Here is a 15,404-nt window from a genome sequence, read left to right as displayed (position 1 = left end):
CTCTTTTGTAATAAGTAAGTCTATTGCAGAAATGTTTATAATACAAGTCATAGATACTTAAGCCATACTATGGAGCATATCTAACAGATTTTAATATGCTAGGATGGTAATTAATCATAAGCCAATTTGGATAGCTGGTGAAAATGACAGAGGTATAGAACCAGAAACTACAAAGAGCTGGGCTGCTGTTTACTTATTTTTCCCCAAAGAGCATTATTTTTTGCTCCTTTATATGTTAAGATATTTATGTCCTATGATGTGAACATCTAGAACTATATTAACACACCAAGGAGAGCTGAACAAATTAAGTAAAGAATGTCTGCTAGCTACAGGAAAGGCTAGAAGTGTAACTACTGTATTAATGTTTGTGTTATCAATACCACCCTGAGAGATCCAAATTTCCCATAAAAACTAGCTTTTGACATGTAATGAAACTACTTATAGAAAACTAGTTAAATAACAATGATCTTTGGGGAGACATTAGAAATTCTAGATAATATCTTATTCTCAGTCACATTACTTTGAATGTATCAGAATAACTCATCTGACATATGTAGGAATAAGAATGAGTGGTCAAGTACACAGTGTGACATGGTTTTAAAATTAGCTTTGTACTTTCTATATTTTAAAATACACAGCTTATTAAACTCTTGATATTTCCATTTTGCTATAACTAATTACTAGAAAAACAATGAATAGCACGATAGTAATGATAAGTGCCAATATACACTGGAAGAAGAGACACAGTAATTCATACCTTCTGAGAGTGGCATGAACAAAGCAATTTTAAGTAACCACAGATGCTATAATCTAGAGAATAACAAAAATGGCATGAACATTATTTCAAATGTTAGCAAAACAATGTTATAAACCAAAACCAGAATAAAAGGTAATGCAAATATAATTTGAAATTATCAAGAAGGGAAATAGTGCTGGGGAAAAAGGTTATAAAAGAGTTTAGAAAGCTGCTTTCTAAGACATTTTGGTGAGGAAATTCAAGCTGTAAAAAAAAAAAAATTAATATTTATAAAAAAATAGATAAAGGTAACACCTTGAACCTGTGTGTGAACAGATTTTCACACACATGGAAGTCTTTGAGATGGTGATGCTCAATAAACAATATGTTCCAGATCAGGGAAATTTTCTGTAGCACCTCCAACATGCTATAGGCATTCAAGTACCTTGAATAAGTATTTAGCTTCAGGCAAATAAATATACACAAAATGACATTTGTTTTCACACGGTACAGTCTTATTCTGAAGCAGGTTTCAAAAGTTGCCATTACAGAAATAAAAAGGTGATGAGGAAATAAAGTGTCACCTTATGTAAACATATTTATACAAGCACAGAATAAAGTTCTCTTAAAAGAGAACTCTTCAAAATACACATGAAACCCTGAGTTAATTCAAATTTTGGATTAAGTGCACCCTCTGCTATTCTAGTTTAGGGGAAATGACACAGTCATGTCCTTGGCAACTTTCCCCCATGCTTTCTGCAAATCTACAAAGCATGGAGTAGGCAGTGTCTGCCGAATCCTGCACAGTGCAGCGCCCCAGCATAAGTCCATTGGTGATGCCACTTCCACCGCTGAAGAGCCTGCCACTGGGGGTGCAATGGCAATCTGCAGTTTACCAATACTAGTCTTTTATAGATGTTATTTGTTTACATTTTGACTTCACAACCTAAAGTAAATAAGAAAAGCAAAATGAAAAATATTATAACACCATAGGCTATCATTTAAAAAAGAAAAATGATTCAGCGCACCCCTAGAGGCAGGCTCTTCAGGGGTGGGTGTGCAATCGCCAGTGGAGTGCAACTTGGGGCTTTGCTCTGTTCCAGAATTGGCAATCCGTGCCTGCTCTGCACTTTGCAAATCTGTAGAATCAAAGACAAAGAGATGAACATTACTGAATGTCATCAGAGATCTGCAGTATACCAGGATACCTGAAAACAAAACAGGAATGCTATCAAAGGTTGGTCTACTTTTAAAAATATTTGCAAGTCAATTCAATGGAATAAATATGAAGAAACAAACACAAAAAGAAAACCAAGATCAAATCAATGCAGACCAGTTTCTTTCAAGTAAAAATGATTTAAGTGTATTTATTTACTTTAATAATCGTACGGAGAGGACTGTCTTCACCTCTATTACAGGAATCAGCTACTAATAATCAGCCACTCTGTCTTGCCATTAGACAAGATGTTATGGAATCCATGAAAGTTTTTCTAACTAATTTTGACTATAGGGAACTTACACTTACAGGTACACCTCTTCCACCAGGTGGCTGCCTTCCAAAATCTGCAAAGGCTGGAGTAAAATCCGGTCCCCGTGGCAAAATCCGAGGATCCAGAGTTCGCATTGGCAATTTGGGTTGGTTGATCTGCATGAAGGAAAAACAAAGCTTACAACAGGTTTCAGAGCATTCAGTGCTAAAGAATTAACAAAAACCTTTGACTAAAAAGTTGTCAACCAGACCCATGGCAGCTTCTCCTGGGCTAGCTCCAGAGCCACAGGGCAAACACAGTGTTCTTGTGTCCTCGGACTGATTAAGGCTACACACAATCAGTTAATGGCAGAGAACCACAGAAGGACATAAAACAAGCAAGGTATTTTGAGATCTTCTGAAATATGGCCAAATTTTGAAATTTGTTTTAGAAGATATTCACCAGGATGTCAGAGCATGGCCTATTAAGATATCTTCCTATTGTTCATTTTGGTTTTGATGCTGTCATTTTAAGGTTAGTAATTCACTTACAGAGAGTAGACAAGTCTCAAAGGAGAAATGTTTCATGTGAAACCCATTTAAAAAATTTCATTTTGTCTGCCTTGTTAAACTGAGATATTTGACTTTGATTAAGCATATAACATGAGTTTGGAGTCAGCAAAACTAAGCAGCTCAGCGAAAAATCATTTAATGAATGGCTAAAGCCAGAGAAAAATAAGGTGGCGAGACAGGCAAAAATATTTTCTAAGAGCATGATAAAACTGAATACAACACCGGCACTCTGAAATAATGATGAGGCCTCTGAATTGTACCACTAATTGTTCAACTATCCTCACACAGGTACCTAAGAGAGTACACTTAGATACAGTCAAAGATACAAGAAGACCTATTACTGTGGGAAAGGAAAATAATATCAATAAGGTCAGAATAGCAGATGCTGGACATCTGCATAAAGGGCAGGTATCTCAATCTATAAGAAAATTAATATTTTTATGAGGGATAAAAGTTCCTCTTCAAGCATAGTTCAGAGGCTGGGGTTACAGTTCAGTGGTAGAGCACATGCCCAGCGTGCTTATGGCCTTAGCATGCTTGTGGCCTTAAGTTTGATCCTCAATACCACAAAATCAAAATAAACACACAAACAAACAAACCAAAAAAAAAAAAAAAAACCCAAACCTTCAAACTTCTTTAGCAGCACTGGTTCATCTTTGATTTTTATGAAATTACTTAAGCACCCCATTTTACTCCTTTTAATCTAAACAACACTGACAGTACTAATTTTTATTTGCATCCATTAAGTCCATGATTCATACAGAAAATCAGGAAGGATGCCTATCTATCTGCACAGGACTGGAGGCTTAAATCACTAAGGAAAAAATTGAGATACACCTTATTTGAACTATATTGACTCCCATCTTAAGTTTACTCTTCCAAGTACCTTTCTAGGTTTCTGACCTGTCCTCAGTGAGGCTAGAATTACATAATAAAATTTTAGAACAGTGGGGAAAGAGTTCTGTGTCAATTTAGTCATATGTTTCCCCCAACAACCACAGAATTTTTACCACATTACTAGGAAACAGCCATAATAAGCAGACAAATTAATGAATTTTTAAAAAATCACCACTCAAATGTCGATTTCAACATGCCTCTAACCTAAAATCCAACAATGCTTTGGGAAATTCTAATTCTTAAACATTATATATTTTTACTCAAATGCTCTTTGGTATTATAGTTCCTAAAAATTGCTTATACTTCACATCTTCACATATTTACACCGATAGTTAAAACCAGCTCCACCCAAAGATCTACCTTTCTCAGAGAATGCAGCTTACCTTGTCAAGAACCACATCACTGATGGGTGGCAGGCCCTCTGGTTTCTGTATACAGGCTGGCATGAACTGGAAGTCCAGCAGAAACTCCCTGTCATACTGCTTCTTGCCCTCAGTATCAGAAGGCTTCCAGGATTCTAAAAAGAGGGACAGATGTAGGCAGAAAACTGTTTGTACAAACCAGATTCCAACATTTATCTCTTCATGAACAAACAAGCAAACAAAAACCAAAGGCAACACTGAACTATAGTCAGAAAATACCATGTAAAAAATTTAAACTACCAATTGTGTTTTCAACCCTCCTGGATACCTCTGGATAAAAAAAAATAATTGGAAGCCATCAGAAACTACTTCAATACATCCACACTAATCAACTTTTGGTCAGGGTAATAATGCTCATTAAGTCAACTAACAATCGTTTAGATATGTCAGAAATAAGGAATTTGGCACAACCCTTGGCTTCATGAAAAACAAAGGTACTTTAGCTATTTATTTGGAAATGTTTTCGAGAAAAGGAAAAGGTAACTTGAAACAAAACCAAAAAACTTCCTTAAGATAACGAACCATCTAAGTAGCTTTTGCTTTGGGGTGGGGGAGGGTGGATGGAACCAAGGGCTCCTCCCTATCCTGTGTTAGATAAGTGCTCCACCACTGAGCCAATTTTCATCCTTGCCTGTGGTTTAATAAGAAGAAAATAAAGTACCTGGAAACAGAATGTATGTATCTTTCTCAAAATATCCTGACTCTAAAAGTACTCTGAACTAATATTTTTAAATGAATTTTAAAACAGTTTTTTTGGCATAGCACTTACCTTGATACTATGCTACTGTACTAGCTATCTCTATTTAACCCCATTCTTATTATATAAAATTGGAGAACTTCCATATAAAATTTTATTGGATGATAAAAGCAAGCCATTGATTTTTTTTTCTTTAATTGGCAAAACTCCAGATCACTTTATGATAGCAAACCAGGTTCTCTTTATATTAGTGGTTTCTATCCTGTAAGTTATATACCCATGAATGCTTTGGGAGAATTTTGCAGATATTTTCTTTTCTTTCTATTTTTTGTTAAACAAAATTTTATTTATAAAGGGTCTGGCTGAGCTGCTTAGGGCCTCGCTAGATTGCTAAGGCTGGCTTTGAACTCACAATCCTTCTATCTCTGCCCCTCCAGGCTGCTGGGATTACATGCATGCACTACTGTGCCTGGCTATGCAGATATTTTCACCCAAGCCCTATTTACCTTATTTATTAAAAAGCTAATAGCGCCTCAGGATCTAAATTTTAAACTGTTTTTTATCCAAATTTTGTTGTTGGGTACTGTATTATAGGGATAAAAGAGAGTCAGTCAATTATAGTTGAGGCCCATAACTGTGTACCTTTCCCTGTAAAACAAAAGTATGATTCATACAATCCTAAAAACGGCAATACTCTCTCAATTTCCTGAAGAAGGATTGGTGGCTACAAGTGCTTGGTGATCTGGTACAAGCTTAGATTATGAAAAAGCAATTTCAAAACAGTGGGTCCTACAGTTAAAAAATTAAAAATTCTGCGTAAAACTTATTTTGGTCTACTAGTTCCTAAAAATGGGATGAAATAGGAGAATAACTATAATTTCTTAAAATTCATTAGGGGAGTTTATTGGTAGGAAAAAAATCAGTATATGATTTTTTATTATTTTTTATTCTTATTCTGCCAGTTCTACATATAAATCAATGATTTTCAAAAATTTCACTTATAATTCACAGTAACAGATATAATGACTTTATGACCCACAACTGAAGCACTTTAATTTTTTAGAGGGCCAGTACATTTACAATCAAATCTTACCTCATGCCAAATTTACCGTAAAACTGACAGAATAAGAGAAACCTTGCATCTTTTCCAATCACCTTTCCCCACATATCCATACTAACTCTCTCCATAAATCTCAAAGTTAATCACGATTTACAGATTATGAGGACATTAGTGCTGTTAGTTTGGTTTTTGTGGTGCTGGAGGTCAAACTCAGGGCCTCATGCATGCTACATAAATGGTCTACCATGGAGCTACACACTCCCAGCCTAGAGCACAAGTTTGATACATTTATTTGATGGTTTGCTGAAGGGTCCTTTAGTGCTTCCACACATTTCACCTGCCATAATGCAGGCATTCAATAATTAAGTCATATTTTCTGGATGATTTATGTCAGAGTTCAGTTCTACAGAGTGATTTCTGTCAATAAAGCAAGTTCAAAGTTTATGAAATGACAATGTCAAGGAACGTGGTCATATCTATAATGGCCCCTTGATTTAAAACAAAACTAAATTTTTTTTTTATTGAATTCCAACAGCCTGGTACTGACGGATTCCCTCTCCCAGAGGTGCTTCCAATGCTAAAAAAATTCCTGGAGCACCAGCATCAGATACCATTTTTTGCAGTGTAGAACTCTTTGGATTTGCTAGTCACTAATCTATAACACTGTGTTAAGCCTCTTCCTCCATCCAGTGTCTGTGAGGAGGCAGCAGAGTAAAGGGGAGAAAGAAAGAGGTACACAGGAAGGCAGGGAGGGGTGAACTTACCTGGTTTAAATGGGAATGTGATCCCATCGCCAGAACTATCGGTGGAGCCTGAATTAGCATCTACTCCTTCACCCTCAGAAACACTCTCAGCACCATTACGCAAAGGCTCAGCTTCTTCTCCATTTTCTTCTAAACCTTTCACTTTTTTTAGGTCAGAGGGGTCTTTCTCAGGATGAAACCCTTGGCTCATTTTTTCTTGTTCAGATTCAAGTACTCTGTCAATTGAAAGCTCTTCAGCTTTAGGCTAAAGCATAAGTGAACACAGAAGTTACCTTTTATTCGTATGTGAAAATATACATAAAGCCCTACATCTACATCCTCAAAAATTAGAAGAGCATGTCATTCCAGATAACAATGTCTGTGTTCAGCATTTGGCACTAGAATTATAACTTAAAAAAAAAAATCTTTCTACATTTCATCATCTGGGATAAAGCAGACAACTCAAATGGCTACTGAAATGCTTTCACATGTGACTAAGGAAATCCAAATGTATCAAAGTTAGAACAGAAAGAACTGCTAATCCTTGGAAGTTGATGAGCATGAGAGTCCTAGTCAGAGATCTAAAACAAGCACTCCTCCTCATGCCACTGAAGCTCAGCAAATATAAAAAGAAACACTAGAGAGTATATTTTATGTTGTCCTCTGGCTGGGAAATGAAGAGCCCGTGGGGACAGTTTAAAGTCTTTAAAAGGTAATCACACCTCATTTATAAGGAAGACACTTTTTGGTTAAAATCTATTTTTCTTATTGATTCAGTCTTCGCTGAGGCTATAACGTGGGGGGAAAAGCTGAGAATACAAATCTGTAGAGAGAAATCTCGTTTCTGAAGTACGAAATCTATTTTTAAAGGCAAAAAAAGAATTAAAATTATTCCTCATATTATTTTTTACTATTTTGGTGTCAGATATCAAACAAAATGACTTTCTAAGGTTCTCATGAGCCATCAAAACTGTTTGGGATAAAGCTCTATATGAAATTTAAATCTTTTTTTTTTTTTTTCATGAAGGTTGGCACTCTGAACATAACCCTCTGAAATTAGCACTGAGGAAAGAGAAATCCCAGTTGGTAACTCCATACTAGACCAAGAGCCAAAAAATCAGGACTGATTCAACACAACCCTACGTAAAACAGTATGTTGTCCTCTAGCTAGGAAATGAAGAGCGTGGGGATAGTTTATTTATTTATTTTTATTTTTTTTTAATATTTTATTTTTCGGCAGACACAACATCTTTGTATGTGGTGCTGAGGATCGAACCCGGGCCGCACGCATGCCAGGCGGGCGTGCTACCGCTTGAGCCACATCCCCAGCCCCTAGCGTGGGGATAGTTTAAAGTCTTTAAAAGGTAATGCCAGCAGGTGTTCATCCAAACTATTTATGAAATCATGTTTTATTTTATTTTTTTAAAGTCTGAGTGAAAAATCCTACTTGCTTACATAAAAGAAGTATTACAACAGATGTAATACTAGTAAATTTTCTTCTTCGTGGATCAAAGATACTAAATTTTAAAATGTTATTTTTAGAAACAGATGTTTTCAAGCCCTGATAGATAATGGAAAAGGAAAGTCTATGCAAATGTAGATAAACATAAATGCACAACCATGGACAGGGACAGTACATGGAAACTTAAAAAAAAAAAAAAAAAAAGAGAGAGAGAGAGAGATGTAAAATTCCAAGAAATTAAGTTTGGCAATGATTTTATAAAATGTGGCAGAAAGGAGGCATCTTTTAAGCTTTGAGAATAACAGGTCTACTAAAATTGAATCATAATCAGAAGCCTCATTAAAAAACAAACGTTTTATACTGTAATATTGTCTAAATGAACCCATAATGATCTAGAAATACAATTTTATAAGTAAGAACAAGTCATCGAGAAAATCTTTTCTTCCTCCCTGAACAAGTTCTCACAATGTTACCCAGATAGGCCTCAAATTCCTGGCAGACTCAACAATCTCATTGCTCCCAAGCAATGGTTTCAGTGTCCCAAGTAGCGGGGACCACAAGAGGACACCATTGTGTCTCCTAGATCGTTGATAATTGATGTGTTGAATATGTAAATACAGGATATCTACATTACATAATTATGTAGAATTTTTACTTCAAATCTTTTAAAATTAAAAAAAACGTATTTTAGAGAAGAACATTTACTGGGTCCTCTTTTCTGTAAAGCTGAATCACATAAAAACAGAATTTATTTCGAAATTCAATTTCTAATTGTAAAAAAGATGTGTAAGTAAACTTCACACATAAATAACAAATTATACTTTAGCAAACAGAATCACTGCAGAGTCTGAGGCATACTGTTATTAGGGATATGTCAAGGGAATCAACAAAAATAGGAGAATTAAATGTGTATGATGATGATTTTTCTTTCAGCATGATAAAACTCTTATCAAACTAGTCGGAAAGTGTAGTAACTGTTCCTGAATTGCTCACTCAGAAAAATGGGTTGAAGTATAAGAGTACCACATTAGCTGAATGGTCAAATGTGAATCCTTTATAGGAATCTGTTCTATTATGTAAGTGGGTGGGGAGGGGTGCTGGGAATTGAATACAGGCGTACTCTATCACCGAGTACATCCCCATCCCTCTTTGTTTTTTATTTTGAGACATAGTCTTGCTAAATTGCTGAAGTTGGCCTTTAACTTGCAATCCTCCTGCCTCAGCCTGGGATTACAGGTATGCGCCACCATGCCCAGATACAGGAACCTGTTGAAACACAATCTACTTAACTGAAAACAGCAAGTTTCTTAATACAGTGAGGTTTTTAAAACGTAGGAAAATCAGACTGCAACTATGTATATATGATTGATGAAATGTCCCAAAAGTTATAAACGAATTTTAACAGCTTCACGAGAAATTTTATTTATATTTGTGATACTAAGGATTGAAGTTCAGCTGCAAAGGGGGCACAGCAAATATATGCATCTCTATTAATTTATTGACAAGTCTTATCCCAGTAAACCCAATTTAACATTTTAGTGGTTGCTACGGAAACAACTGTGACAAACTGAGCACCATGTAAGAGCAATGACAGGGAAGAAACAAAGGGTACTGGTTAATTGAAAGAAGAGATAAAAATTTAACTAGCCAGTAAAGCCTTATGAAGTAAATGCATCTAAAGTTACCTTCAAATAATGGCTACATTTTAAATATTATCACTTTAAATGTTCAGTAAGAACTACTTTATAAAGTAGATTATAAGATTAGCTTAAAAGGGAAGAAAGCTACATGTAGATTGTTTATGTATAAATTTTTTTTTATTTTTTATTTTTCAGTTTTCGGTGGACACAACATCTTTATTTTTTTTATGTGGTGCTGAGGATTGAACCCAGCGCCCTACGCATGCCAGGCGAGCGCGTTACCTCTTGAGCCACATCCCCAGCACATATGTATAAATTTTAATACATAACACTAAAGGTGCTGAGATTAATACTAGAAAATTGTCAGGGCAAGCCTTAAGACTAAATTTGTTCTTGTTTCTTCTTTGCAACAACTCTTAGACTTGTTATGTTTTAACCTACAGCAAAATCTGGTGAAGCTTATTTTAAGAGGGACCACCCACATGAGAAAAAGTTATGTTACTGTGATACAAAGACAACAGATTTAAAATAAATGTCCCTAAATTGTATTGGATATTTCTACCACCCCGGCTAACGGTTTCGTTTAAAAACCATTTTTGGTTACCAGATTAGTCTTCGTTCAGGTTAATATACAGAAAATACTGAATTATGGAGAAGGGAAGAGTTAACCAAAAGTTGGCCAGTTTAGAAGATTAAACATGTTACTAAAAATCTTTTTAAAATGCTACTATAAATGGATTTTAAAAAATTAATCTCTGAACAAAATACATTAAGTTTTGTTTGGGAAATGGTACTATAAGAAGTACAACTTCAAACCTGAAATGGCACCAATGATCAGAAGATAAGCTAAAGAGATTTGTTGTCTCTTACCTCCAATTCTGCCTCCAACAACTCATCAGTGGTTCGGGTCCGATCTTTTGGTTTCTTCCATGTCTTTGGTGTAGTCATGACTGTTTGAGCTGAAAAACAAGATCATGTCCATTACTTGCCAAGCAAAGGCATAGAGGGAATTAGATTTAAATGATACCTGTACTCAAATTCAGTGGAACTTCACCTGCACAAGGAGACTATTAAATGATTAAGTGAACAATTAAGGAGTTGTAGCTCAGAGATATTGCAAAGGCAAATGTTTTCATACCAGTTCAAAGATTTACAACCAGTGGCCTAGGCTCATTCTATTTCATGGTAGGCCACACCTATGCATGTAATACAGATGTCGAACATTCATCAAAATCCAAAATCTAAAATTCAGAGGATTTCACATTTTCAGAATAGGGATATTTAATCAATAAAGTCTATGTAAATTTACACAAATCAGAAAAACTCTGAAATCTAAAAAAATCCTGTATTTCTAAGCATTGCAGAGAAGGGATACTCAACCTGTATGTAGTATCTACAAAGGAAAAATGACTTTTGAGCCAATTCTAGACTTGGGTGGACTCCTATTAAACCAGTTGTGTGATCCTAGGCATGTCACGTTCTCAGGCCTCTGAATAGATCAAGAGCACTGGAGTGATACTAGATAGCCAAGGCGCCTTTAAACTATAAAAAATATTTTGTCTGAGATTCGGGTTTTTAAATCTTTCTAGGCAACAAAAGGACACTTTGAGGATTCACTAGATAGAAGCACTTTTACAACACTTGTTTTCATCTCAGATTACACTAGCCTAGTCTATATCATATTGCTGGGGTAAAAATTAAGAAGAGAGGTTATTTTCACTGGGTTATTCTATTGTATCAAAAATTCCAAGTGGAAGACCAAGATTACAAATGATCTGGGGTAGGGGGTGATACTAGGGATGGAACCCAGAGCCTTATGCATGCTTATCAAGTGCTTTACCAATGAGCCACAACCCCCAGGCTTTAAGGCCTTCAAAAAAATTCACCTGGCATATACATTCCATAGATTCATTTAATACCTGAATATAAATTTTAACTATAATTTAACCATCAAATGATATACAGAAAATAGTAAAACAATACTGCAGAAGGCAACTTGCAGGACAACACACAAGAGGAAGTTGGACAGGTGGAGAGAAGAGACAAAGAAAGGTCATTAATACCATGGCATAACCACAAGTGAACAAACCCAAAGACGAAGGGTTATCAACTAATCAAATTCCCTACAGAAATGTAAGATCATTTAATCCAACTCTGGGACAGCCACAAATCTTTTCTGGTAAAACAAGAGGGTGTGGACATACAGTTTCGGGGAACAAGGAAAGGAGACATGCATCACTTCTTCCCAAAATTACTCTATCATAACACTGAGCCACAACCCCAGCAATTTTTATATTTTATTTAGAGAAAGGGTCTCGCTGAGTTGCTCAGAACCTCACGAAGTTGCTGAGGCGGGCTTTGAAGTCATGATCAGCTTCCCAAGCTGCAAAAATATTATATAAATCTTTGATAACATAGCTCAAAACTAGTCTGTCTTCTCCTCAGGGACCACAATAAACAAGAAAACAACAGTGGACCACCTGTAATTCTTACTTTGTGGCCTACTCAAAATAAACCATCTTCTCAAAGTTTGGAACCTATGGGTGAGCTTAAAATTACCATTGCCTCACAGTCTTCCATGGAATAAGAATCTCCTATCAATGCCTACATTTTACAGATCTTTTGATATAAAAAAACCAGCCTGTTTTAAAAGCATCCTCCAAAATGCTTTCACTTTTAATTTTGCTTTTATTCTTTCCAGAGTTCAGACAATCTGTACAATTGATTTTAAATGTTATTTTACTACTTATTGGTATGAACTCAGCTCTAAATTCCGTTCATGTAAATGGGGAAGATCATTTTATGTAGGATTCATTGGGATGAAATATAAACTCAGAAGTAGTATTTACTAAACAACAAAAACCAAAGTAAGATGTATATAAAACTTTTCTTTGCAAGAATACACCAAATATACCCAACCCTAAAATCTTCCATGAGTTATTTTATTTACTTATTTTTTTAAGAATCACCATTTACCACAATGAACTGCTATTTACCTTGTTCAAGTGACTAAAATACTGATTTAAACTTAGAAAAAAGAGGTGGACAGAAAAGAGCACAAAACTATCCAACAGACAGTCATTTAAAAACTGAACACAGAAACACAGAGAACTAATCCCTAGTGAGATAATGATATACAGCCCCTCTCCTACCTTTACTGATGGGGAGGGGCAGCAAAATTTGTGTGGTTTGGGGAAAGGGGGCAGAAGAGGAAGGGAAGAAAGCAGAGACAAAAGGCACAAGGATCAGAAGAGACAGAGAGAGATGAACAGCCTGATGTGTAGGACAACTGATAGCAAATTAGCTAGACGAGGGGAAATAAATTCAAGATAAGCTAAGGATTTCCTCTCTCCTTTCTGATTTATTATAGTGTGGCACTCAAATCCGCTGACGGAACAAACAGGAAATGCACTATGTGACAGAGGTATTATAAATGTATATTGTAACCCAAAAGCCATATTGTTATTTTAAGGTTTTTGCAAGTTTTTACTTATTAGAAAAAAATAATTTATTTTTCCTCAGAGCTCCATTTATGACATGACCTATGTAGACATTTAGAAAAATATTGGGCACATAGTTTAATCAGTTGTATTAAAAATTATTTATTTTTGGCTTTTTTTTTTGCAGAGGTTTAAAATTTATGTCAAAAACTACATCAAGGGGCTGGGGACATAGCTCAGTTGACAGAGTATTTGCCTCCCACACAAAGGCCCTGGGTTTGATCCCCAACACCCCCCCCCACACACACACACACACACTATATCAAGATTGGCATGGAGGCACACGCCCTATAATCCCAGTGGCTGGGGAGGCTGAGACAGGAGGATTTCGAGTTCAAAGCCAGCCTCAGCAAAAAGTGAGGCATTAAGCAATTCAATAAGACCCTGTCTCTAAATAAAATACAAAATAGGGCTGGGGATGTGGCTCAGTGGTGGAGTGCCCCTGAGTTCAATCCCCAATCCAAAAAAAAAGACTATCAGGTTTCAAATATTCCAGTTTTTAACTAACACTCCAGGAATGGACACAGATCTCAGAAAATTATGCCACATCAAACCTAGAAATGACTCCATCTTAAGATTAAAAAGGAAAACAGTGCAGTTCCAGTGAGATGTCTTATAAGTCATCCCCGAGGTAAGATGCTTTTCATTTATTTTTCATATGGGCTCTAGGAGTCAAGTGCTACTTTTATAAATTAAGAGCTAACAAATATCTCAATGCAAACTAGGAGATAACCAATGAGGTAGGAGAACAGGGTTAGGGATGATGTAGTAATATCCATTTACTGATTTATATTAAACCCATGTGCATTAAAAAAAAAAAAAAGTTTTCCTTGAAAGTTTCACTGGAAGGAGTGAGAGTACTGAGAAAAACTCTTCCGTAAAATAGTGGCCCTTACAGAAAAGTGAAAAGCACTTAAGACACAATGTATCCCATGGAACTGCTCTGTATAAAAACATGATCTGGATCAAGGTCTTTTTCAATTTTTCTTTGTAGAAACATTATTATCTTCTAGAGAAACTCCAAAAATAATTAAATCATGGATTTTGGTCTAAAATATAGATGTCAGAAATGCTGCATAATGGTAAATGAATAGCGCTGGAGAAGATAATGCTAAGTGAAGTCAGCCAATCCCCCCCAAAAAATGCTGAATGTTTTCTCTGATATAAGGAGATTGACTCCTTTTTTTTTTTATTGTTGGTTGTTCAAAACATTACATAGTTCTTGATATATCATCTTTCACACTTTGCTTCAAGTGGGTTACGAACTCCCATTTTTAGCCCATATACAGATTGCAGAATCACATCAATTACACATCCATTGATTTACATATTGCCATACTAGTGACTGTCGTGTTCTGTACCTTTCCTATCCTCTACTATCCCCCCTCCCCTCCCCTCCCCTCCCCTCTTCTCTCTCTAACCCCTCTACTGACCTTCATTTCTCCCCCTTGTATTATTTTTCCCTTTCCCCTCATTTCCTCTTGTATGTTCTTTTGTATAACCCTGAGGGTCTCCTTCCATTACCATGCAATTTCCCTTTTCTCTCCCTTTCCCTCCCACCTCTCATCTCTGTTTAATGTTAATCTTCTTCTCATGCTCTTCGTCCCTACTCTGTTCTTAGTTACTCTCCTTATATCAAAGAAGACATTTGGCATTTGTTTTTTAGGGATTGGCTAGCTTCACTTAGCATAATCTGCTCTAGTGCCATCCATTTCCCTGCAAATTCTATGATTTTGTCATTTTTAATGCAGAGTAATACTCCATTGTGTATAAATGCCACATTTTTTTAATCCATTCGTCTATTGAAGGGCATCTGGGTTGGTTCCACAGTCTTGCTATTGTGAATTGAGCTGCTATGAACATCGATGTAGCAGTGTCCCTGTAGCATGCTCTTTTTAGGTCTTTAGGGAATAGACCAAGAAGGGGAATAGCTGGGTCAAATGGTGGCTCCATTCCCAGCTTTCCAAGAAATCTCCATACTGCTTTCCAAATTGGCTGCACCAATTTGCAGTCCCACCAGCAATGTACAAGTGTACCCTTTTCCCCACATCCTCGCCAGCACAGGAGATTGACTCCTAATGGGGTAGGGAGGGAGAGCATGGGAGGAATAGATTAATTCTATATAGGGAAGAGGGATGGAACGGAAAGGGGGAGGGTATCAGATTAGCAAGGATGGTGGAATGTGATGGACATCATTATACAAAGT

General features: G+C 36.2%; 1 protein-coding gene across 26 annotated transcripts in view; it reads right to left on the bottom strand.

Moving 5' to 3' along the window:
• Eif4g3 (eukaryotic translation initiation factor 4 gamma 3) overlaps positions 1-15,404 on the bottom strand; it is a 294,828-nt gene that overhangs the window by 63,562 nt on the left and 215,862 nt on the right. For 14 of the 26 annotated variants that reach the window (XM_058571093.1, XM_058571091.1, XM_058571090.1 and 11 more), the window contains 5 exons: positions 10,569-10,657; positions 6,618-6,861; positions 4,058-4,191; positions 2,256-2,381; positions 1,765-1,875 (listed from right to left, as the gene is read on the bottom strand). In XM_058571093.1, the coding sequence (XP_058427076.1) occupies positions 1,765-1,875; positions 2,256-2,381; positions 4,058-4,191; positions 6,618-6,861; positions 10,569-10,657 (704 nt within the window). The remainder of the gene's footprint in view (positions 1-1,764; positions 1,876-2,255; positions 2,382-4,057; positions 4,192-6,617; positions 6,862-10,568; positions 10,658-15,404) is intronic. The other 12 variants (XM_058571085.1, XM_058571086.1, XM_058571087.1 and 9 more) reach the window with 3 other exon arrangements.

Source organism: Marmota monax, unplaced genomic scaffold (assembly GCF_021218885.2).
Source record: "Marmota monax isolate L192 unplaced genomic scaffold, Marmota_monax_Labrador192_F-V1.1 WCK01_AAM20220418_F8-fsc00008, whole genome shotgun sequence".
In the NCBI taxonomy this organism is placed as follows: domain Eukaryota; kingdom Metazoa; phylum Chordata; class Mammalia; order Rodentia; family Sciuridae; genus Marmota; species Marmota monax.
The sequence above is the reverse complement of the archived record's forward strand: the minus strand, read 5'-3'. Positions and strand labels throughout refer to the sequence as shown.